The following is a 26,270-nucleotide window of genomic DNA, read 5'->3' as shown; positions in this document are numbered from 1 at the left end:
TCTCTATCTTTGGCCAAGATTTTGTTTTGTTTTTTGTTTATGTTACGGCTTTATTAATGTATAATTTTTGTTTGGATTAGTTAAATAAGCGTTAGTCCACCAAAATCCACCCACGTGGTTAGCTTTTGGCTGAAGTGCCAGATGCTGGTCCTCACCGGAAGAGTCACAACCAGGTCGTACCGGTTCCAACTCGAGTATCTTAAAGATCAAAGAGGAAGCAACCACATTCAAGACTGAGAACGCCCACCTGCCTTACTTCCGGTCCCGTCCTTGCTCGGAGCTCGACAGATTGGCTCCCAGAGCGGGGGGCGTGGTCTGGGCGGGACTTCCGGTCTTTTCGGAAAGACAGACGCTGCCCCAGGTTGCGGGAAGTTTTGAACTGCTGTTGATTTCCTGTGTTTACTTGGCGGGGAGGTAGTTAGCGTTTCAGCGTCTTACCTGCTAGTGACTCGACAAACGTCTCGGCCAAAAATATTCTCCCTGTGGCCTTATTCCTCTGCGCTGGTCACTTTTCTCTCGTGAAGACACATCACTTGTTGGTAATTCGTCAAATTCATGAAAATATCCCTCGAGAAGCAGTCGTGTGTGGACTTTAAGCATTTCGGCAAATAAAGCCCAGGGGCCGTTGATTGACCTTATTTCCACGACTTTTCATCTCAGAACTGCCGTGTGAGTCCAAGACGTTGGTGGTGGTTTTGGTGAGGCTTTTTCTGTAACTACATATTACCATTTTGAGAAATGAGGTCCAGGTGATGTCAAGTGCAGACTTGTCAAGTAGGGAGATTGTTAAACATTCTGTGACGTAATGACTGGGAGGTGAAAACAAACAGGAAGAAGACAGTAGAGATGAAGCTGAAATGTGGGTTGGAGCCGGTTTATGTTTTTTTATGATATGCCGGGAATTTTAAATATTCCACTGTTTGTTGTGTATGCTTGTTATTTAAATAAATAACAACTGTATCTCAGTAACCTTTTTTTTTTTAATTAAAAACTTGGCCAAACATAGAGTTCTTTTCCCAGTCGGAAAAAAAAAAACCAACAAAACCTGTTTTATTAGTTTTCCTGAAATAGCAAATAGACATCTGAAATATATAAGTATATATTTCTATTTATGTATTAACTATATTTATTTCTGTATATGTGTTTATATATATGCAATAGAAATACATTTATTGCTATGAATATTTATTGCTTGTTAAATGAACAAATATGTAAACAAGTGTTGTAAAATGGTATGGTAAAATGGTCTGGATAGTTGTAAGTTTCCTATAACAGCAATACTGGAAATGAATTGGAGAGGGAAGGAACTGGAAGAAGGTCCCAGATAGTTGCAGAAATGGAGGGGAGATTTGATGAACTGAAGTGGAAAAGGAGCTGGGCTCATAAAAGAAAACTACCAAATCAATAAGACATGGTACAGGAGTGTGGAGAGAAATATTGCTAACATTGAGATGCCATTGACTTAAATTGCAAATTCAGGAAGAACAAGAATTTTGAAATTCACTTATTCTTTCATCATTAAATAAATATTTGTAGCCTTATTATTTGCCAAGTATTGTTTTAAATGGCAATGATATAACTGTGAATATGACAGATGAGGTCTGGTCTGATTGAGTTTATATCCTGGTGGGAAAAGTCAAAAAGTGATCAAATGAATAGAATCAGTTTTGATAGTGAAAGATGCATGAGTAAAAAAGATGAAATGGATAAAAAGTGATTGGGAGATGATTGGGAACAATAAAGTTAGGCCTTTGAGGAAGTGCTATTTAAGCTTAAAAGACGAAGAGCCAGCCATGTGATAAGCCAGGGCAAGGACAGGCTAGGCAGAAAAAACAGTGCAAATGTTCTGATATAGAAAACAGCCTGTTTTTAAAACATTAAAAAGGTCGGTGTAGCTAAAATGTCCTGAACAAGGAGAGAGTTATGAGATGACTTTTGGAGAGGAAGACGGGGCCAGATTATATGGCTGTTAGAGGCCATGGTTAGGAATTTCGTGTAAGTGCAGAATGGTAGATTGTGAGCCAGGATGTGATCTCATTTTTACTTTAAAAGATCCCTCTGGCTACTGTATGTAGCCTGGACTTGAGGGAGGTAAGAGTGAAAGTGAAATTAGGGGACGTTACAGAAGTTGCTTTGGTGGGAGTGATTATGTTCCATTTTAGTCATATGGATTGAGTTTGATTAATTCAGTCATGTGGATTGAGTGGAACATGAAGAGACGTCTAGCAGGCCACTGGAAGCTCGAAGGAAAGGTCTGGTGGATTTGGAAATTCTCTATAGAGCAGAAATAAAATTGTGTGACTCTCAGGAGAGACCATATGGTTTAATGTTTACTTATATTCTAACATATTCTACAGAAGATTATAGGCTAGTCATATGTAGCTGATTACATTGAAAGCAGGTAAGATTTTTTTAAACAGCAAGGGTGGGCATAAAAGCAATATGAGTGTATACAGTAAGAAGAGATGAAATGGGGACTGAGGTCAGGTCTTGAATCCTTGATTTAAAAGAATGGTGAAAAGGAATGATTATACTAAGAACAGAGGTGTAGGGGTGTCTGGTGGGCACAGTCAGTAGAGCATGTGACTGTTGATCTCAGGATCATGAGTTCAAGCCCCACATTAGGTGTGGAGCCTATTTAAAAATAAAAAAAAGTTAAAACCAGGTAGATGTAGTGGAGGAAACCATGGCACTCCCCCTCCCCTTTAAAAAAAAAGGCAGAGGAAAAGAGAGTTCGGTACAGGGGCAGGTAGATAACACTATCACATAGTGACCAGTTTAGTGGGATGAAGACTGAAGTTACTGGATGTAGATAGACATCGGTGAGGGTTGTGAAACAATTTCAGTAGAAAGGTGGAAGGAACCTGGATTACAATGGATTGAAGATGGATGGGAGAGAAAGTAGACAGTGAATAGATACTAAACTTGAGAAGTTTTTTGGTAGGAAAAAAGGGTAAACTGAGGAAAGTTACTTTTTTTCTGCCAGGTGAAAGTTGGTCGCCTGAGTAGTAAGATATAATGCCTTAGAAGGGGATGGGTTGGTGTTTAGAAAGGAAAGTCTGAGAAAGGATGATGTCCTAGAGGGAGGTGAGTAAGTGTCAGAGAGGATAGGGTTTATTACCTAAGATTTCTTGAACTGGTACAGGCAACTTTGCAATACTGGCACTGGCGTATATGTTCCCTTGTGTAATCCTTGCAACAATCCTGTTACCATCCCTTGTTTTATAGATAAGAAAAACAAACAACCTGAGGCATATAACTAGTAAATGGTAGAGTATGAATGGAACCCAACCCTCTAATTCCCCTTCAGTCATCCCTATATGGAAAGCATAGGTGATGACACAGTAATTCTGGAGGTAGGGAGGAAGAAATTGAATTCAGTGAAATAAGAATGAATCTAAGACACTAGATGATTAATTAAACTTGCTCAGTAGGGACATGAAACTACTTCCTTAATGTCAGACTAGGGACAAAAATCCAGGTATTGGGATTTCTTTTTCAGTATTCTTTTTTCTTAGGCCTGATAGTTTTGGCCTGCCTTTTGCATGCATTACAAATGATTTGCTGTATTCTTATGCAAAGGTGGAATTTCCTTTTATTTGGAATTAGTTACTGAACATATAATTTACAGAAATTAAACTTCAGGAGGACTAAAGCTATTGAAATTATAAAGGCAGTTATAACTAGGTGGGCTTTCTTCTCCCTCTAGGTGATCTTCCCACCCTGGAGTAAAGCCCTAGGGGTTAATCAAGGCATTCTGTTAAGGTTGTTAATTTCAAATCATTTAAAAGTAGGTAGTAAACTAATCACTTTTCGTCCAACAAAATTAAATGCTATGGAAGTATGTTTTGCTTATGTTCTTAGAAAATGCATTCATTTTTTTATGATAGACCTTTTGTACATTGAGAGAACTATTTATGCTACCATGTTTCCTATTCAGTCTTCACCTTGGCAGGACATTTTATCCATAGTCATAGTAATGGCAGCTGAAGTGCGGATGGTACTTTATGAAGATGATTCCGTGCAAGTGCAATATGTTGATGGTTCCAGACTGCAGCTTTCTCCTTGTGGCTCTGAATTTTTATTTGAAAAGGCACCTCCCATTTCGGCACATCCTTTAGAACAACCAGAAAGGATTCGTCAAAGGACACACTTTGTTATCAGCACTTACCGAGTACGTAATGGCTTAAAAACAACGCTTTCTGATGCCAGAATATTGGTGAGGTAGTTAGAATATGGAAACTAATTAGTATTTCAGATTACTGTCACTTTAAATTTGTTTTCAAATTATTTTACATTTTTTGAAGGTTATGTTTTATATCTTTCTTTGTAGGAGCAACTACAGCGAGCCATAGATTTTCGAAATTCTTTTGCTACTTGCCCTTTTTTATCAGAAAGCATTATACCTTCTGAAAGAAAAAAGGTAATTTTTTAAAGCTTTTTGTAAGTAATATTTGAGGACCAGTAATTAGAAACATGTAGTATAATATTTAGTCTTTTTCTTCATGACACTTAAGAATACACACATTGCTATAGAATGTGTAGTCCTACATAGTTCACCAGACTGCAATGTTCTGATATGTTCTATACATATTTTTTAAAAAATAAAGTTTATTTATTTATTTTGAGAGAGAGCATGAGCAGGAGAGGGACAGAGAGAGAGAGAGAGAGAGAATCCCAAGCAGGTTCCAGGTGTCAACACAGAGCCTGATGCAGGGCTTGAACTCAGGAACCGTGAGACCATGACCTGAGCCAAAATCAAGAGTCAGATGCCCAACCAACTGAGCCACCCAAGCACCTTTTTTTCTCTCATTCTTTATCTGTTTGGGTGTGTTTAGTTTTCATTTCTCTCTCTGTAAGAGAGATAATCTTAACATTATCAAATATTCTTTGCAAAACCATATATATAGACTGACACCTGGGTCTCCGTGTTTTATTCTTTCTAGATAGTAGAACACAAACAAGACTTTTTAAAGACCTTTCTTACACAATACGTAAGCATTGAATGTATGGAAACATTGGACTGTTGACAAAATACTCCCCATCTCTCCTTGTCCCCTCAACTCAGCGTATCTTCATTGACTTCTCAGAAGTGAGATGGCCCAGTCCTGGTACTGATGATGGCATGCTGTGTATGCAGAGCGGCACCGTGAAGATATCATCATTAGACAGGCATGCATACCTTTGTCTGCCGAGATCACAGCTTGAATTTACAGTACATTTTTTGTGTAAAGTAAGCCAGAAGCCAGACTCCTCTATAGTATTGTCAGAAAAGAAGAATCAAGCAAGAAAAGACAAACTAGATGAAAAAGCAGGCAAAATCTGTACATATGGAAGTTTATCAAGACAGAGACTGAAGAGTAAAGAAAATGAACTTTACTATCAGATCATGAAATCCGAGGAACTTTTAGAGAAAAAGAGCTGTATAGATGGAGCCGAAGGGAGGGAGGAGCCACCTCTGCCAGATTCAAAACACACGTGTGTATACACGTGGGTGAAGCAACGCTGGCCTGTGGCCTCCTGTCCAGAGGAATGGAAATATCCCTTATCGTTAGCACTTCATTTGCATAATAAAATCAGCAGTATGTCTAGAATTGATGCAGCCATCACCCAGAATAAAACTTTAACTTCTGGTATTTCAGAGGAAAGAGGAAAAGAGGTTTCTGTTCTTCCCAGGGCCCTGTTACTCAGCTGTCCTGTCCCACACCTGCACAGGTAATGGAAGAATGGCTTATTTGTCATAAAACCCTTGTCAGAGCCAGTCTTTACCTAAAGATAATTTTTCTTTCTTAATCCTCTACCATTCATAAGGAAAGTTCACTCAGTGACCCAAAACTTTGCTAATAACCGATAGTAAAGAATTTCCTTGGCCAGTGTGGTGCTTATTGTTTCTTACTCCGTGTCCATGCATTGAGTGTTTATGGAAGGCTGACTACACACTATATGCTTTGTTAAGCACAGAGACTATAGAGATGTCTAAGCCATAGTCCCTGCTTTCTAGGAACTTAGACTCTATTAAGGTCACTGTCACTGACGAGATTATTAAAGTGTGGTAAGTAATGGCACAGGGCTCTGGTGGTGAACACAGAGGAGCATCAGCTGCCACTCAGTGGAGCCCATTACTTTGGTTGCTGGAGCATGGATCTGACCAGTTTATGAGCACGGGTTCTTTTCTTTTGTACCTAGTCTCAGAGGCCACCCCTGTCTTTGGTTAGCTGACTATACATCTATTTATTGAAAATTTTTGAAAAAAAGGGTAAACATGGAGAGGCCTCTGGAGGCCAGATATAAACCTTTTCTCTCACTAAGAGGTGAATAAACAAATGGTTACAGATTTGTAACACAAACTCTAGAAGTAGTACCGTAATAATGGCAACCGCTAACACAAAGCGCTCATGTGCCAGGCACAGCTCTGCTGTAGCCATTTGATTCTTATAGTAGCTCCATGAGGAATGTACTGTTATAGCCCCATTTTGTAGAGGAAGGTGAGACACAGGAAGATGAAATAACCTGAGCAGGGTGTGTAGCTAGTGCTTGTGGAATTGGGGTTTGAGCCCAAGCAGTCTCTGAATATATATTTGCTGTTTAAAGCAAAACAAGGGAATGATTTTTCAGGCTGGTCATGATTATCTGATTAAAATGGAAAGTTCTAGTATTATAAGTGCACACTGAAATATTTAGGCTTCTAAATTAACAATTATCAGTAACCTGTCACTAACTTTATTTTTTTATTTTTTTAATGTTTTATTTATTTCTAGAGACAGGAGAGGGTCAGAGAGAGAGAGAGAGAGAGAGAGACAGAATCCGAAGCAGGCTCCAGGTTCTGAGCTAGCTTTCAGCACAGAGCCCGACGCGGGGCTCGAACCCACAAGCTGTGAGATCATGACCTGAGCCGAAGTCGGACACCCAACTGACTAAGCCGCCCAGGCACCCCATCCTGACACTAACTTTGGATTAAAATCCATTATCTTTAAACATGGTTTAATAGGCCTTCCATTTTCTGGTCCTTTCCTACATCTATGATCCTCATCACGTTTGCCCTTGCTTTCTCTCCTCTTGCTAAACTGGACTTTTTACAGTCTCTAGAATGCCTATTCAAGCTTGGCTTCACCACTGCACCTACGCTTTCCTCTGCGAGGAGCACTGCTTTCTCTTTCTCGGTTTGCTAACTTGTGCACGTCTTCAGGTCCCAGCGCAAGCCTTTCTTCCTTAACGGTAGTTATCTGGAAGTCCCTGGACAGGATTAGGTTCTTCTGCAAGCCCATAGTGTCCAGTAATTCTCCTTTCTTTGTGTTCAGTGTTTACTATTTAACGTCTCTGCTCGATAGGAATCTTCACTGAGGGCAGTGACCATGTCTGCTTTTTTGGGTGTTGTATCTGCAGTGTGCATAGCATAGCTATTGCAGAAAATATTTGTGGCTTGAATCCTTAATTTATGTAATTGTGCTGAGATTAAATAAGATTGTTAAAAATACAGAAAAAAAACATGGAAAAATAAGAATAGTTTCAGTTTCCTTCATATTAATTTTTCTTGGATCTAACAAGTTTAGCAAGAAATAAATCTTATTATAGTTGCCCTATTTTGTTGATTTCTAAAGGTAATTATGTTGAGCAACCAGAATTAATAGCTTGTATTTTGTCCTTCACAGGTGGAATTTTTGTGATTCACTCTCACAAGGACAGTTTGATGAAGAATATCCCTATCCTGAACTGGTGAAAGTGGTTTGGTACAAAGGTATAACTTACCGGTAAGACACCAGTGCTGGGGCTACTTCACGATGTCTGAGGGGATGGACTAGCCTTGCAGACAGACTCCCATAAAAGGACAGTTTGGGTAGGGCCATCATTCTTCTGTTTGGTCCTATGTTTTATAGGTCTTAAAATGTGGTTTTATTAGTGCACATAGGGTTCATGTGACTAATTCACATTAACCATATTCACAAGGCTTTTGTGACAACTCCAGAGCCAGTGAGGCTTAGTTTGGCTAGTGAATGAAATACTTAGGTCAGTTATTTAGGATACCCCTTCCAAGCATCGGGGGATCTACTTGTCTGAATTAGTCACATCAAAATGTTGCCTATTGAGCATGGAATTAGAGGAGATTAGAGGCTCCTCTGTGTCTGCACTATTTCACTGAGTAATCCCTACCCCACCACAAAGTACACTTCTCTAGTGACTAGACTAGTAATAATTGGCTAGATTCAGGGTTTCACTTCTATAAATAACGGTAGAATAGCACTGCAAAATTTTGTTCTTTGGACCCTCCTTTTCTTGCATGAAAGCCCATCCCCTTCTGACAATATATTCTTCATATATTTCTCAACAAAAACTGACTTGGCTGAAGTTTTTATACATTATATATCCAATACCTTGATCGTACTTGACTACTTCAAGTATGATTAGTCACCTTCTTTTAGGGATGGCTCTTTTACACATGACTAATCTCATTCATCAGATAATGATTCTACTAGTTTGATTGTTTTTTGTTTTTTAATGTTTATTTGTCTTTGAGAGAGACAGAAACAGAGTGTGAGCAGGGGAGTGTCAGAGAGAGAGGGAGACACAGAATCCGAAGCAGGCTCCAGGCTCTGAGCTGTCAGCACAGAGCCCAGCATGGGGTTTGAACCCACAAACCACGAGATCATGACCTGAGCCGAAGTTGGACACTTAATTGACTGAGCTACCCAGGCACCCTAACTACTAGTTTGTTGTTTTTTTAATTTTTTTTTTAATTTTTTTATGTTTTATTCATTTCTGAGAGAGACAGACAGCCTGAGCAGGGGAGGGTCAGAGAGAGAGAGAGGGAGACACAGAATCTGAAGCAGGCTCCAGGCTCTGAGCTAGCTGTCAGCACAGAGCCCAGCGCGGGGCTCGAACCCATGAACTGTGAGATCATGACCTGAGCCGAAGTCGGATGTTTTAACTGACTGAGCCACCCAGGCACCCCCCTAGCTACTAGTTTGATTGTTAAAGAATAATATTTTCAGGCTCTGATGTTGTTATACTTAACTCCTTTGCAAAGGGCATTTCTTTGGTGACTAGTATGTGCCAGCAACTGTGATTGGCAAAGGGGACACCAGGATAATAAGATGTCTGACTTCCAGAAACTAGGCTCAGTTGTTGAAATAGGTACATTAACCGATTCTGTGTGTTCTGTTTATTTTTTGCAAAAAATTTAGCCAGTTGGGTGCAAAGTAGGAAATTATCTGTTTTGCTGGATAGGCAAAATCCCATATAGTACTTTTGTTTCTTTCTGTATTTTTTTGGATTGCTCTCATTTATGTTTTAATAATTACTTTTCTTCCTTAGACTTACCCATAAAAATGTGAACTCAATAGAGATTTATCCAGGAGATGGCTCTGTTTTCAAATCTGAGGGAACTTATTTGGGGAACTATTTTACTTATTATTCCATTCAGGAAGGATCAGAAGAGGTAAGCTGACAATGAGTTCTCAGATCAAGAAGATTTTTATATATAGCTGTTTCTAAATAATTCTGAACATACATAGGAAATTTGATCTTTACATAATATTGCTTGCCCACTACTCTGCAATCTGGAGAGCTAATATAACCTTATTGCCAGCAGCAGCACAGTGATTACTGACCACCTTATTTTTATTGCATTCTCATCCTGTATTCTGCCAGTCATTTGCCTAAGTAATTTCTGCTTATTTATTTATTTTTTAAGTATTTATTTTTAACGGGGTGCCTGGATGGCTCAGTTGGTTAAGTGTCTGACTTCGGCTCCGGTCATGATCTCATGGTTCATGGGTTTGAGCCCCGCATCGGGCTCTGTGCTGACAGCTAGCTCAGGGCCTGGAGCCTGCTTCAGATTCTGTATCTCCTCTCTGACCCTTCCCTGCTCACGCTGTCTCTGAGAAATAAATAAAAACATTTTTTAAAAAAAAAAGGATTTTATTTTTAAGTAGTATCTACACTGAAGGTGGGGCTCAAACTTACAACCCTGAGAACAAGAGTTGCACGCTATACTGACTAAGCCAGCAGGTGTCCCAATTTGTGTTTAAATCAGAAGTTAAACTTAAATTTATAAGTCCGAATTCATCAATACTAAAACCAGTAGCATGACTGAATTAATATATGCACATTAAAAGCACATTCTTTTTTCCCCACCATGTAATTTTTTGCATATTTAAAATACCCTTAACTCCTAAATCTTTATATGCCACTAGAAAGTTGAACAAGATTGTTCTCTGTTGTTTAAATAGTGAAATATAACATGATATATTTAATATATCAGAGCAAAATGTAATTGTATGGATATATTGTCAATAGTCTAAATTTGCTTGGTCCCAATCTGACATTTGACATCCACCCTTACGTAAGGATCACCATAGTATCACATGGCTTGGCTTTGCAGAATGGAACATAATATGTATGTTTTCTTTTTATATTATAATGTGGAATTTTGAGTGATAAATTATTTATCACTTGTTCCATCTGTACTTTCCACTGCTCACTCCACTCCCTATTTATTTTTTAAGTAAATCCCAAATATCTTTTCATTCGTTAATATTTTAGTGTGTATATATACACTATATATATATATATGTATATGTATATGTATGCGGATTCCCCACTGGGTCTATTTGCAAGAAAGTATTCATTTATTCAACCAGTACATCTTAATTGAACCTTCCTAGGCAGACACTCTGTCAAGCACTGGGTGAAGGTGAAGAGCTCCTTCCCTCAATGGTTCAGTTTAGTTGTCAGTCAGATAGGCCAAGAAGCAAATGTAATGAAAGCATGACCACTAGTGTGTGTGTTTGTGTGTGTGTGTGTATAGTACATGAGATCAAGTAGACAGGCAAATAAAGCGAGTGTGTGCACTTACACTGCTGATTGCTCTATATTAGGAGTTTGAAAAAGTACAAGATAAATACTGTACATTTTCCTGGAGCTTCAGTTTTACGCAGGGGTGTCGGGGAGGGATTATAGCTTTCATACTGAAGCAGGCATATCATGGAGGAGAAACATGATATGCCCATCTTCTCTCACTGATGGTAAAGTATATATGGGGACTATGTTCTCTTAGAGCTGTACTAGCCCTCAAGACTTAAAGGCTTAAAAAAAAATGTCTGAGAAAGAGCAAACTCAAAAGGAATAACATTTTTTAGTTCATGAAGCTGAACTTGTACATAATTGTCTTCTATAATAGAAGCATGAGCTTTGGGATAAAACAGAACTTCTAGACGACTTGTGCCTTTGTGATAGACTGCAATAGCTCTTCCATTAATAAAATATGGCATAATTACATATTTATTCAATTGAAGTAGTTTTAAAACCTGTATAGTGTTTTGTGGGTTTGTTTTTGGTTTTTAAATTTTATTTATTTATTTTGAGAGAGAGAGCAAGAGCAGGGAAGGGGCAGAGAGAGGGAAAGAGAATCCCAGCTAGGCTTTGCACAGAGCCTAACATGGGGCATGAACTCATGAAATGTGAGATCATGACCTGAGCCCACATTAAGAGTTGGACGCTTAACCTACTGAGCCACCTAGACACCTCTGTTTTTGTTTTGATCTAAAGGGAAAAAGGGGCTTATATGATAAGTTTTCTGCTAATGTGTAGGAAAATTAGTTTGGTTGCCATATTAATTTAAGTATAGCCAAAACTTAAATTGGACAGTATATTATAGGGTGTTAGAATGTAACTTTTGTAACTATCCAGGAGGAATGCTGGACTTAAAAAAAAAAAAAATGGAACAATGGAAAAGCATAAAATACCTTTAAAAATATACCATTTATGGGCTTTTGATTAAGTTAAAATAACTGCTTGCCTTGTCACAATGTAAATACATATTTGAAGAAAAATAGCTAAGTAATAATGGCCAATATTTATTATTGAGATATTTTGTTTTAAATTAATTTTCAGAGAGAAGAGAAAACTTATTCAGTAAATAACCTTCCTCCTGATAGACCAGGAAGTCTGTTCTCTGTGTGTTCTCTAATTAAACAGGCAACCAGGTAAGTTTGTCACATTCACCTGACTCGAGTGTTGTGTGTCTGAGAATGCTGACACATTTTCTAGTGGTTGGGGTAAGAGTCAGAAATGGTAGGTACAGTGGGAATGTGTGTCTTTGGTAAAACCTGTCAACTTTTCTGGTCTCTTCATCCACAAAAGAAGGTAATCACATCATTATAAGAGTACTTCTGACTTTGAAATTTAAATTTCAAACATCCAGATATGGCAAGCATGCGCAGTTAGGAAGTAAGTGCCTTTTCTCTGGGTGAGTGAATCGCTATTATGTCTTGGAATCAAGTTAAGCACTTGATACATTTTAAATTTTCATATACTTTATTATCATCAAAGTAATAAAGATTGAGAGTATACAGAAGATGAAGTGAAGTTTGGTTCTTTGGTTCATATATATATTTTTTAATTCTAATTAATCTGTGACAGAAGCATGAAAGCATATTCCTGAATTATTAATATTTGCAAACCTATGTCTAAGCAACTTCCAAAGTAGATTTGAAGGAACAGGCTTGGTAATTTGATTTTTTATGGATAGTTGATTCACCTCCCAGCACTCTTAAACTATGCTAAGCCTTTCAGGTGCTGTGAACCCATCACCTCCTAGAAAGGAGTGCCTGAAAATTCTCTCCATTTGGAGTCATTTCAATACTAAAAATTAGAGGAGTAACCTATGTAAGATTAACACAAAGGGAAGCAATCACCTTCTAGGAAAGAGTTCCAAATGTATTTTAGTGGAAATAAATTACTTGCCTAACATGTTGTATAGCAGTAAGAATGCATTGCTAGAATTGGAAAATGTGATTATTTGCAAATGTCTAAATAGTATCTTTCATGTTCACAGGATTCTTCAGCACTGTGCCAAGACAAGGCTTTCTTTAAGCCATAACTATCGTATATGCTGCTGGAAAATGGTATCTTAAATTTATTTATTTATTCATTCATTCATTCATTTATTATTTTTGAGAGAGAGAGAGAGAGCACATGTGTGCCCCTCCACATAGGGGAGAGGCAAAGAGAGAGGGAGACAGAGGATCCAAAGCAGGCTTTGAACTGACAGCAGAGAGCCCTATGCAGGGCTTGAACTCACAAACTGTGAGATCCCGACCTGAACCGAATTCGTACACTTACCCGACTGAGCCTCCAAAATTATTTTATTTTTTTGTTTTTATTTTATTTTATTTTATTTTTTGAGAGAGCATGCAAGTGAGTGGGAGATAGGCATAGGGAGAGGGAGAGAGAATCTCAAACAGGCTCTACACCCAGCTCAGGAGCACGGTGCCAGGCTAGGCCTCACGTCCTTGAGATCATGACTTGAACTGAAATCAAGAGTCAGATTCTCAACCAACTGAGCCACTCAAGCTCAGTTTTGTTTTGTTTTGTTTTTTAATTTTTTTAATGTTTGTTCATTTTTGAGAGAAAGAGAGCAAGAGAACGCTAGCGGGGAGGGACAGAGAGAGAGGGAGACACAGAATCTGAACCAGGCTCAGGCTCTGAGCCGTCAGCACAGAGCCCAATGCTTGGCTTGAACTCACAAACTGCAAGATCATGACCTGAGCCACCCAGGCGCCCCCTCAGGCGTCTCTCTTAAAACTATTTTANAAAAGCAAGATTTTAAAAATTGTTTTATTGTTTACGTACATACCTCTAAATTCAAGTTACTTTCATCTAAGTCATGTGAGAAATTCTTTGATTAATATTGATTTATTCAGAAAAATATCCACTTACTAGATACACACTGCAAAATCCTGCTCTTATGATATACTTTGTAATTTGTTTCTTTTTTCTTAGTGGAGGGGGAAGGGCAGAGAAATTGATAAGATTTGAAGTATGTCAAAATGTGGTTATTATAAACTATGAAAGTACAGTATTCTCGATTTCCATAACTTGTAAAAGTTAATTCTTTGACATTGACTTAAAGTGATTCTCAAACTTTGAATTCTGTATCCGTGCTAATTTAATTATAAACTTATATGTTGCTGTAGTTCCTAAATTTTATCTGTATTCTATGTAAAATTCAGCAGAACATAGACTTTCCAAATATTAGAACTTAATCTGCTTGTAATAGACTAATTTGGCTATCCATTTTGGAAAAGTTAAAACATATGTAAGGATTCTACAGTATTCACCTTCTGAATAAAGTTGCCTCAGAGTTTATTAATCATTTAAGTCTTATCAACGGATAACTCTCTTTCCTGCTATTTTTATTTACTTGTTTTTAGGTACCTGGGATAAATGATAATAATAGACTGCCTTTACTTATGAGAGACTCACTCATACCCAGCTTGGGACGATTTCTTGCATACTCTGATGACAAAGTACATGCTCTTTTTTCGGATGGCATTACTCTGACCCTAAATTGGAATTTCAGCTCTTTTACTGAAAAGAGACAGGTGATTATATTTCATACCGAAATCTGTTTTGTTTTTTTTTTAATCATTTCTATCAGTGGAAATAGAACAAAGAAAATCAAGTACCACACTATCTCAATTTACTTTTTGAGATGTAAAATCTGTTAAGAGGCTTTAGTGATCTCATTGGATTTCCTAGCAAAAACCAGAAAGGTGTGACAAATAATCATTTTTATAAAGGTAACTGGTTATATAGAGAAGTACCAGGATAGAGTGGTGGTTAAACAATACCCATAATCCATGTAAAATATAATTTTTAAATTAGTCAAAGTTTTAATGATTCATATACTTATTATTTTTTAAATTGATATAAAAGAGACATTTGTTGTGAGTTTTGTTTGTCTCAGTTTTAGAATGATAAAACTTACTTTTCCTCTTTTCTGCTTAAGGAATGTCAGGGTCTCAACTTAGCTTGGTGTAAGTTAACTTTTCCTGATGGGCAAGATCAGTTAATTCAGATTGAACACCCTGGACCATATGCAAGGTACTGAAAACCAATTTTAAAAACTATTTTTATGCTGGTAAATAGTTTTTAGACAGAGGCGAAGCATGTAAACATTATTTAAATGTTATATTTTTAGTTTTTCCAGGTAGATAATGTGCATGATATCATTTCAACAGGTTTCATAGTTTACAGTAATATTGGCATCTCGCATAACTAAGTAAATCAGGTCAGCTTTAATCATTTCCATTTGTATTCAACTGGTTTTTCAAAATGAGTGTTTTTGATATAGCTGGCTTGCTGTGGAAGTTAGACTGTGGTTAGCTGTGTTAACTGATTAACTAATTAATCCCCTAACCAGTTTGAAATATGGTTTGCACAAATAACTAAACTTATGTATATTTCTGTGACATGGAATAAAATTAATTCAGTAATGCTTTTTCTTAAGATGGAGAAGATTCTTGAAATCCGTTTTTTATGAACATGCTTTTTCTCTTTTGGGTTTTTAAAAACAATGTTTTAAATCTTTATTTTTGAGAGAGAGAGAGAGAGAGAGAGCACAAGTTGGGTAGGGGCAGAGAGAGAGAGGGAGACACAGAATCTAAAGCAGGCTCTGGGCTCTGAGAGCCCAACACGGGGCTTGAACCCACGAACTGTGAGATCATGACCTTAGCTGAAGTCGGACGCTTAACTGACTGAGCCACCAGGCGCCCCTCTTTTGGTTTATGTAATTTGTTGTAATCAGCCTACTTGTGATGTTCTTGGCGTCTTAGTGATTTTCTTTGAGAATGTTCATAAAATAATTGCTTTTTTTACCTCAAGTATTTATTTTCCTGTTGGGATTTATTGCATTTATGGTGTGAATGCTCCAACATTCATTGATAGTTTGAATAATTTGCCTCAAAAATACAGTATCTTTGGAGCATCTGGGTGACTTACTCAGTTAAGGAGCCGACTTTTGATTTTAGTTCAGGTCACACATGATCTCATGGTTCATGAGAAAGAGCCCTACATCAGACTCTGCGAACAGTGTAGAGCCTGCTTGGGATTTTTTTCTCTTTCTCCCTCTCTCTGCCCCATCCCTGCTCATGCTCGCTCTCTCTCTGTCTCAAAATTAAGTTAATTTTTTTAAAAATTATAAAAATATCTTTATTAATCATGAATATGAGTAAATCATTTTATTCTTGAGGAATAATGAAGAAAACTTGGCCTTTTCCATTTCCTTTGAAAAAGACTCAAAAAATTTCCCAGTAAATGCCTCACTTTGAAATTTTTTTATCATTTTTCCCCAAATTGCCTTACTGATTTTTCCTTTTTAAAAAAATGNAAAAAAAAATTTTTTTTAAATGCTTTTATAAATACTATCCAAGTTCATTTTTCAAATATTTCTTAATGTTTTAATGTTTTCAATCTAGGTATGTGACAGCAGTCATATCATGGTGCAGAAGCCTGACCCAGACTAATCAGAGAGAGATACCCACACATTCTTCATCTTCTGTTCTTGAAGAAAATTGGTATTTATATTTCTTTTAAGCTTTATCTGTGTAGAAGAGTCACAAAAATTAAAAATGTCAAATGGTAAACTCTAAGACTTTTTTCTGATAGCTTAAGCTTGAAAATAATTTATCTTTAATCAGATATCCAATTCATTATATTACATCATATTTTATTTTATCTGAAGGTCAGAAAACTGCATTGAAAACTTCATATCAAAATGGGTGATTCTTTTAATATGACAAATTAATCCTGAAAACTTTAAGGGAAAATTTAAAGGAGATTTTTAAAATTTTAGTAATATTAAATAAAACGTTGACCAACATAATTAGCTTTCAGAAAAAAATTGATTTTGAAATCATTTTTATCGTATTAATTACCTCTCCCAAATCAACTGGCAAATCAACAAATATATATAATTTAGGCCCTCCTGTGTGCCCTTCTGTGTACAAGGGTACTGGAACTGAGCTGCAAAGGAATATGTAGGGAAATGAATAAGACATTTTAGGGAGGGAGTAGGTGCAGAGGTAAAAAGCATATTTTGTTCTGTGGAAACAGTGAGAAAATAGTTTTTATGGGGCAGATGCTATCCGTTAGGGTTTGCTATCTGTGAGTTTTGAAGAATAAGAATGGATCTTGTGATCAATAAGAAAGCTCACACTTGAAGGAATTACAAGTTCCTCGTTGGAAAAAATGATAGGAGGAAAGGTCTTTAGGAAGGTTAGTATCACTGAGAGCATAATCTGAATATACAGGTATCCCCTACTTTTTGGAAGTTTGCTCTAACGCCACGTCGCTTTTATGAAAGACCTACATCAGTGTGTCCTCGTTTTTCTACGGCCATACCACCCTGAATGTGCTTAATCTTGTCTGATCTCAAAAGCTAAGCAGAGTTAGGCCTGGTTAGTATATACCTGTCTTTGCTAACCTAAAGAAATTCAAAAATTACTTTTGCTTTTAAGAAAAAAGGTGAAAACTAAAAATAGCATTCTGCATTTGTTTTGCAGCGAGCTCTTTCAGAGGCAGCTTGCACCCCCAGTAGGGAGAGTGATAGCCCTGAGCTCCTTACCTGAGAACTACACTCAGCCTCTCAGCTTCAGTCTGCCATAGCTTTGAACTGTGTCTGTGAGCGTGTCTGATTTATCCCAGGTTATTTTGTGCATCCATTAGCAAGATGGATCGTTAGGTGTCAGAAAAAGCCTTAAGAGAGGTTATATTTTTGGGGCATGGGAATGAGCAAAAACATTTTCCATAAAAATGAATGGCAATTGTTTTTTCACTTTATGCCATTTCAGTTAATGAAAGTTTTCACAGGAACGCTGTACCACTGGATGGTGGAGGAAACCTGTGTTGGAAGAGGGATACTAGAAACAATTTAGGAAGCTTTAAAGTAGTAAAGTGCCTTAGCATAGCATGGTGAAAAAATATAAACATTAAGCCTGATTCTTAACACATTTTTCTAAGTTACTTAGAGAAAGAGGTACAAATCAAATCAGTAGATGTTATCTGAATACATTAGGTATGCTAAGGATTCAGCTTTCCAGATCCTCCATTCTTCAGCTACAGCCTGTTTGGGAGCAGAAAAGTTGCCTAAGTAGCTAGCAAAAAACATAGTTGGGATGAAAGGGAAATTGTGTAGGATGATAAAATTGGTCACTTTATTGCTCAGCTGACAAAGTTTGTAAGATGCAAGCCTTTTTATGTGAAAGCTTTGAAGAGGATAACTGTTAAGACAGCTAAAAAGTGAGGGCATGAGAGAAGTGTACATTGGTGATAGCCTTGGGTGGAAGCAAAAAGGAGCATCAGAAAGACAAAGGAACTGAGGAAGAGTAGGGAGAGGAGATGCAGTCGCTTACAGTAGCTCCATTTCCCTCGCAAAGCGTAACACATCTCTGCTGCAGTTTGTTTTCTTGTCAAAGAAGGGTTGAAGGAAGACAAGTGATTGCACAATCAACAGCTACCTAAATTGCATTTCAGTATTTTTTTCCAACTCACCTTCTATTATTACTGATTCAACTTTTTTAATAGGAATGCTAGTCAAAAATAGTACAGAAGAGAGTTCATAAGAAGTTGGTTTATCATATGAGCAACAGCACTAAAGGTAGTCTGTATTATTGCTTACAGCCAGAAAAATGTCATATGTGGGGGAAAAAAAAAGATGTTTCTCAGTGATGAAGAATCAGCAGGCCTTGGAATAAGTCACATTGAAATCTTTACCACAGACGCTTAAAATGTTGAAAGATCTCTTTCATCCTTCATCCATAGGCTAGAGTACAAGGAAAGAGTACAAATTGATAAGGAGGTGACTGTGTTCCACTTCAGTAACAGCCAGTAAAGCAGACAAGTTCCTTCCATACCCCACTGTGAACTGTGAAGACTTTTCTAGTGACTTGAATGGAGTGATGTTTTAGAAATTAAAGTCGTCATTAATTTTGCAGAGAGCTAGTTAAGTTACACTATTTTCTAGTTGTGTGCCACTGCTCACATTTCATTCTAGCTTAATGAGGAAAATGAGAAAGGACACACACGTGAGATTCTGCCCTCTACCCATTACCACTCATCCCAATATCTGTTTCTGTGGAACCTGGTAAGAGCTAATGTTCATAATGTTAACCCTTCTGTTCAAGGAGAAGAAATGTTTAATATACTGTGTTTAAGAAAACAGTGAAATGCGTGAGTAGTCTATTCCAGAAGAAGTTTAATGGAAAATACTTATAATGGTTTGACACCTAATTCAACTGTAAAAACTTGGCCCTCCAAAACCATCTGTTTCCAAAGGGTTCCATATAAATGAGGTCTCACTGTATGTGCAAAGTACAGAAGAAAAAGAAAAAAATCCTTTCTCCTGAAAAAGACTATCTAGGTATGAAAATCAGAAAGTTAAAGAGTTCAAGAGACGATATTACAAATAAGTATATGATTAGTTAACATAATGCTATAGAAATTCAAGGAAGGAGAGAGCACTTCTTTCATAGAAGTGATAGGAGTTTAGTAGGATTTTTAAGTTTGACTAAACTTGGAGGAGGAAAGCAGAGGGTATACCAGGTTAGTATTAAAGTTGTAGCAGGCGGGATCTGTGGGCAGACAGGTGGACAGAAGAGTGGGGCCTGGACCTCCAGCAGGATATGGTGGAGGGAGAGAAGACTATGACGGTCCGATTTTAGATGTGATATTTAGATTTTCATTCGTTTGTTTTTGTCTTTCTTGTTTAGATACCAATCTTTTTTTAGGGGGGGTTATTTTTTTTTTTCTTAAATGGTTTATTGTCAAGTTGGTTTCCATATAACACCCAGTGCTCATCCCCACAAGTGCCCTCCCCCATGCCTCCCACTCCCCTTCCCCCACCACCCCCGCAGCCCTCAGTTTGTTCTCAGCATTCAAGGCTCTCTCATGGTTTGCTTCCCTCCCTCTCCTCAACTAGTTTTTCTCCTTCTTCTCCCCCATGGTCTTCCGTTAAGTTCCTCCTAATCCACCTATATGTGCAAACATATGGTAGATACCAATCTTTAAAAAAATTTTAATGTTTATTTTTGAGAGAAAGAGAGCACACGGGAGGGGCAGAGAGAGAGGAAGACATAAAATTGAGGCAGGCTCCAGGCTCTAAGCTGTCAGTGAATTCGTGGAGTCGAAGGCAGATGCTTAACTGACTGAGCCACCCAGGCACCCCTTGATACCAGTCTTTTAAATTCTTCCATTTTAGTAAGAAAGCTACCTTTTTGTGGATGTTATGCAGTTTATTGACCTAATATTTGCAAATGATCTGTTTGGGCAGATAAAATTATATATAATAGTGCAGTTTCAGACAAGAATTGTTTTTCTCTCTCTCTCTTTTTTTTTAAACTTTATAATGGCCCTCAGTTATGGCCATGTACCTTGTGCCACTGAATTTCCAAAGTGTGGCTTTTTTTTTTTTTTTTACGGTACTTCAAATAAACAGGAAAAAATAGTTACATAAAAAAAAGCTGGGGCGGGGCGCCTGGGTGGCTTAGNGCCTGGGTGGCTCAGTTGGTTAAGCATCTGACTTCAGCTCAGGTCTTCATCTCATGGTTCACAGGTTTGAGCCTCATGTCGGGCTGTGTGCTGATGCTCATAGCCTGTAGCCTGCTTTGGATTCTGTGTCTCGCGCTCTCTCTGCCCCTCCCCCACTCATTCTCTGTCTCTCTCTCTCTCTCTCTCTCTCTCTCTTTCTCTCAAAAATAAAACATTAAAATTTTTTTTAATTGTGGCAGGAATGCCCATCAATACCTGATTCAAAAGTCCCTGAGATGAAGACTTCTATTCACTTACCTTATTCATTAATAGCACTCAATAGGTGTCAGTTGAGTCAAGTTGATTTGCTGCTAAATAAAGCCAATATAGAGAGAATTCACATGCTCTACTGACTAAGCCAGCCAGACACCCCTATAAAGAGAATTCTTAACTTCTGGGCACTTCTATGTAAAATTCTAAACTTTATGAAAAAAAATCAAGTATGCTTACTTGAAATATTATGGATATAAAAGAGACCGTTATCATTAACTTTTTTTTTCTTTTTGCACAGGTCTGTGGCCTCTGAACTTGAAAAGATAAAGAAATTTAACTGTATCCTTTAAACAGAATGTACTGTCCTGTATAATTAATTACTCCCTTTCAGTGTTAGGCTTAATTCATGATTCTGTACTTTATATTAATCCATACTTACAGATTCGGGAGCTTTACTGAATAACATTTAAGATTGTAATTTAAGATATATTTTATCTAGGGGCGCCCGAGTAGCTTTGTCAGTTAAGCATTCAACTCCTATTTTCCGTTCAGGTCATGATCTCAGTTTTGTGAGTTCAAGCCCCACATCAGGCTCTGTGCTGACCCTGCAGAGCCTGCTTGAGATTTTCTCTCTCTCTCTCTCTCTCTCTCTCTCTTTCTCCTCCCCTCCCCTCCCCTGTTCATGCTCTGTTTCTCAAAATAAATAAATAAACGTAAAAAGCAAACAAAAGATGTATCTTATCTATAGAAGGTACATCATGTCAACATTTATACTTTTGAGTGGGTTTAAATAGGGCAGGAAACAGTGAACCTAGGGTTAAGGTCTCCTGTGGAGACTTTTTCACTTGTATAATTATATTCTAAATTACAACAAACCTATATCTGACTTTTTCTTTTTTCTCAGGATATTTGTTAAAAATTCTTTTAATTTCTGCTTTATTGAGATATAATTGACAACNATATCTGACTTTTTCTTTTTTCTCAGGATATTTGTTAAAAATTCTTTTATTTTTAATTTCTGCTTTATTGAGATATAATTGACAATATTGTAAGATATTTGAAGTGTACATTGTGGTGACTTGATACACACACATCTTGTGAAAGGATTACCCTGTCTTGTTAATTAACACCCATGTCACCTCACGTATCTATTCCTTCCTCTCCCCACCCTTTTTTTTTGGTAAGAACTCTGAGTTCCATCCTCCTAGCAAACCTCAACCATATAACACAGTGTTCTCTACTGTAGTCACCATGTTATACATTAGATACTCAGACCTTATACAATTTAGAGCTGAAAGTTTTTCTCTCCTTTTACCAATCTCTATTTTATCTACCCCCCACCCCCTGGAAACCATTTTTACTGTTTCTATCAGTTTGACTTTTTTAAAAAATTCCACATGTAAGTGACACTGCAGTATTTGTGTTTCTCTGTCTGGCTAATTTCACTTAGCATAATACCCTCAGAATCCATCTGTTTTGTAAATGGCAGGATTTCCTTATTTCTCATAGCTGAGTAGTATTCCACTGTATAAGTATACCATATCTCTCTTTTTTTTTAATTTTTTTTAATGTTTTATTTTATATTTGAGAGAGAGCATGAGCAATGAAGGGGCAGAGAGACAGAGACAGAATCTGAAGCAGACTCCAAGCTCCATGCTGTTGGTACAGAGCCCGATGCGGAGCTTGAACTCACAAGCAGTGAGATCATGAACTGAGCCAAAGTTGGACGCTTAACTAGCTGAGCCACCCAGGCACCCCTATACCATATCTTCTTTATCCATTCATTTGTTAATGGACACTTGGTTGTTTCCATATCTTGGCTATTGTGAATAATGCTGCAGTGAACATGGGAATGCAGATACCTCTTCGAGATCCTGATGTCATAGCCTTCGGATATATACCCAGAATTTGGATTGCTGAACAGTATGATAGTTCATTTTTTTCAATTTTTTGAGGAGCTTCCATACTGTTTTCCATAGTATCTACACAAATTTACATTTATACCAAGGTACACAAGGGTTCTGTCTTCTCCACATCCTTATCAGCACTTGTTAACTCTTGTCTTTTTGATGATAGCCATTCTAATAGGTGTGAGATGATACCTCATTGTGGTTTTGATTTGCATTTCCCTTATGATTTGTGATGTTGAACACCTTTCCATATACCTGTTGGCCATAACTGAAAAAATGTTCAGTTCCCCTGCCCATTTTTTAATCAGGTTTTTTTGGGGTTTTTTTTGTTTTTTTTTTTGCTATTTAGTTGTATGAGCTCTTTATGTATTTTGGATATTAACCTCTTATCAAACATATGATTTGCAAATACATTCTCTGATTTCATAGGTTGTTGTCTTTTCATTTTTGATAGTACCTTTTGCTGTGCAGAGGCTTTTAAGTTTGATGTACTTCAATTTGTTTATTTTTGCTTTTGTTGCTTTTGCTTTAAGTTACCAAATGTAAAAAATCACTGCCAAGACTAATGTCAAGGAACTTACCCTCTGGTTTCTTCTAGGGGTTTATGGTTTCAGGTCTTATATTCATGTCTTCAGTCCATTTTGAGTTGATGTTTGTGTATGGTATAAGGTGAGGGCCCAGTTTTTCCAGCACCATTTATTGAAGAGACCATCTTTTCCCCAATGTATATTCTTGGCTCCTTGGTTGTAAATTAATTGGCCGTGTATTGAATAGGTTTATTTCTGGGCTCTGCATTCTGTTTTATTGATCTATGTGTGTCTATTTTTATGCCCATGCTATACTGTATTGATTACTATAACTTTGTAATATAGTTTGAAATCAGGAAGCATTATGCTTCCAGCTTTGTTCTTAAGATTGCTTTGGCCATTTGGGTTCTTTTGTGGTTCCATGCAAATTGGATTGTTTGTTCTATTTCTTTGAAAAATGCTATTGGAATTTGATAGAGATTGCATTGGATTTGTAGATTGTTTTCGGTGGCATGGACATTTGAACAATATTAATTCTTCCAGTTCATGAGTATAAAATATCTTTCCATTTATTTGTGTCTTCTTCAGTTTCTGTCATGAATGTCTTTCAGTATACAGATCTTTCACTTCCTTGCTTATATGTATTCCTCAGTATTTTATTCTTTTTTGAGATAATTAATAAATGGGATTGTTTTCTTTTTTGGTGGAGTCTTTAGGATCTTCTGTATGTAATATCATATCATCTGCAAATAGAAAGTTTTACTTTTTCTGGGGCACCTGGGTGGCTCAGTCGGTTAAGTGTCCGACTTTGGCTCAGGTCATGATCTCATGGTTCGTGGGTTCGAGCCCTGCGTCGGGCTCTGTGCGGACAGATGGCTCAGAGCCTGGAGCCTGCTTCAGATTCTGTATTTCCCTCTCTCTATGACCCTCCCCTGCTCACACGCTCTCTCTCTCTCAGAAATAAATAAAAACATTTAAAAAAAAAGAAAAAAGAAAGTTTTCGGGCGCCTGGGTGGCTTAGTCGGTTAAGCGTCCGACTTTCGCTTAGGTCATGATCTCGCTGTTCGTGGGTGCGGGCCCCGCGTCGGGCTCTGTGCTGACTGTCAGCTCAGAGCCTGAAGCTTGTTTCAGTCTGTGACTCCCTCTCTCTCTGACCCTCCCCTGCTCACGCTGTCTCTCTCTCTCTCCTAGAAATAAAAACATTAAAAGAATTTTTAAAAAAAAAAGAAAGTTTTACTTTTTCTGACTTGAATTCCTTTTTTTTTTTCTTTTTTCTTTTTTTTCTTTTTTTGTTTTTTTGCCTAATTGCTCTGNTGACTCCCTCTCTCTCTGACCCTCCCCTGCTCACGCTGTCTCTCTCTCTCTCCTAGAAATAAAAACATTAAAAGAATTTTAAAAAAAAAAGAAAGTTTTACTTTTTCTGACTTGAATTCTTTTTTTTTTTCTTTTTTTTTTGTTTTTTTGTTTTTTTGCCTAATTGCTCTGTCTAGGACAACATTATGTTGGGAATGGGCATCCTTGCCTTATTCCTAATCTTAGAGGAAAAGCTTTCAGTTTTTCACCACCGATTATGATATTAGCTGTAGGCTAGTCATATGTGACCTTTATTATCATGAGGTACATTCCTTCAATACCTACTTTGTAGAGAGTTTTTCTGCATCTATCAAGATAATCAGAGAACTTTTATCCTTCATTTTGTTAATGTGGTAGATCATATTGACTGATTTTCATATGTTGAAACATCCATGCATTCCTGGAATAAATCTCAGTTGATTATGGTGTATAATCATTTTAAGGTATTGTTGCATTCCATTTGCTAATCTTTTGAGGATTTTTTGCATGTATATTTATCAAGGATACTGGCCCGTAATTTTTTCTTTTTTCTTTTTTTTAACATATTTATTTATTTATTAAAAAGTAATCTCTACACGCAGTGTGGAGCTTGAATCTGTGACCCTGAGTTGAAGAGTCATATATTCTTCTGACTGAGCCAGCCAGGTGCCCCTCTAATTTTTTCTGACCAGTGTTCTTGTCTGGTTTTGGTTGTCAAGGTAATGCTGGACTTAAAAATGAGGTTGGACATATTCTCACCTCTTCTTTTTTTTGCTAAAGTTTGAGAAGGATTGGTAGATTGGTATTAATTCTTTTTCAGTGTTTGGTGGAATTCACCAGCGAAACCATCTGGCCCTGGGCTCTTACTTATTTGGAGGTTCTGGATTACGGATTCAACCTCCTTATAAGTGATTGGTCTATTCAGATTTTCTATTTCATGATTCAGTCTTGGTAGGTTATAAGTTTGTAGGAAGTTATCTGCTTCTTCTAGGTTGTCCAATTTGTTGGCATATAACTGGGCTCATTTTCTTAAGAAATTTTTAGTTCATTTCCACCCCATTCACCTAAATTTCTTTTACCTTGTAATTTTTCTGTAATCCTATTCAAATAATAAAGTAGCTCTGCAACCGAGGACAGGTTTCTTTTCATTCTAGATCTTTTTTGAATAAAAAAAATACAATGCATAGATTATTTATATTTCTATCACTCTTTTGTTCTTTTATTCCTGTATCACTTCTTCACTTAAAGAAATGTGGAGATTTTAATTATCTCCTCCCTATCACCAAACTTCCATGCAAATATACACACATATACTCTCTTTCCTTTCTTCTTTTCTTCTACTCTAACCAATTTCTTTTTAAATAAGGGGTAGACTTGATAAGTTTTGAAGTACCAAATCTATTATGAATCTAAGAGACCTTCCTAACAGAGAAATTATATTTTAATATGAAGACCAGGCTTTCTGAAATTAAAAGTACTTATATAACAAAAAATGTGGGGAAAAACTCCTTAACTAATCAACTTAGTGTTACTGGAGAATAGTGGTATCCTAAACCGGATTTCTAACAAAGAAAATGAACAGTCATCTGATCATTATGAGCCAAAACCTTCGGAACCCTTGCTGGAAGAAGTTCATGAAAAGAGAGTATCAGTGGCATTGAAAAAAACCTCTGAAATCCTTCAGGATATTGACTGTCTTCTATCAAATTCTAAAAAGTGAAAAATAATCACAAACCTTAAGGATGTTGTTTCAAGTGACTAGTATAAAATTACTAGCAAGCCAAGAAGTTATATATATTACTTCTGGGCAATGATTGTATGAAAAAATGACATTTAACTTTCGAGGTTACCTAACTTGTAAATTTTAAGATCTATATTTATAATGTACTTTATTAATAAAGACCTATTTAAAAATTTTGAACCA

The 26,270-nt window shown here is 37.1% G+C and overlaps 1 protein-coding gene across 5 annotated transcripts; it reads left to right on the top strand.

Moving 5' to 3' along the window:
* Positions 1-263: 263 nt before the first annotated feature.
* CUNH5orf34 (chromosome unknown C5orf34 homolog) lies at positions 264-26,270 on the top strand. Of its 5 annotated transcripts, none has more exons than XM_077774988.1 (13): positions 264-669; positions 3,941-4,174; positions 4,334-4,423; positions 5,069-5,715; positions 7,650-7,748; positions 9,310-9,433; positions 11,890-11,981; positions 12,833-12,902; positions 14,211-14,381; positions 14,789-14,883; positions 16,257-16,355; positions 20,876-20,916; positions 25,873-26,270. In XM_077774988.1, exons 2-13 carry the CDS (start codon positions 3,980-3,982, stop codon positions 26,064-26,066), a joined length of 1,917 nt encoding a protein of 638 aa, XP_077631114.1. In that variant the 5' UTR covers positions 264-669; positions 3,941-3,979; the 3' UTR covers positions 26,067-26,270. The 5 variants fall into 5 exon arrangements, with proteins under 5 accessions (XP_077631114.1, XP_077631113.1, XP_077631118.1 ...); XM_077774987.1 differs by having other exon boundaries at positions 264-698; XM_077774989.1 differs by lacking the exon at positions 264-669 and adding an exon at positions 719-859.

Source organism: Crocuta crocuta, unplaced genomic scaffold (assembly GCF_008692635.1).
Source record: "Crocuta crocuta isolate KB4526 unplaced genomic scaffold, BGI_CrCroc_1.0 scaffold1758, whole genome shotgun sequence".
Classification (NCBI taxonomy): Eukaryota; Metazoa; Chordata; class Mammalia; order Carnivora; family Hyaenidae; genus Crocuta; species Crocuta crocuta.
Note: the sequence above shows the minus strand (reverse complement) of the source record. Positions and strands in the feature narration are given on the sequence as shown.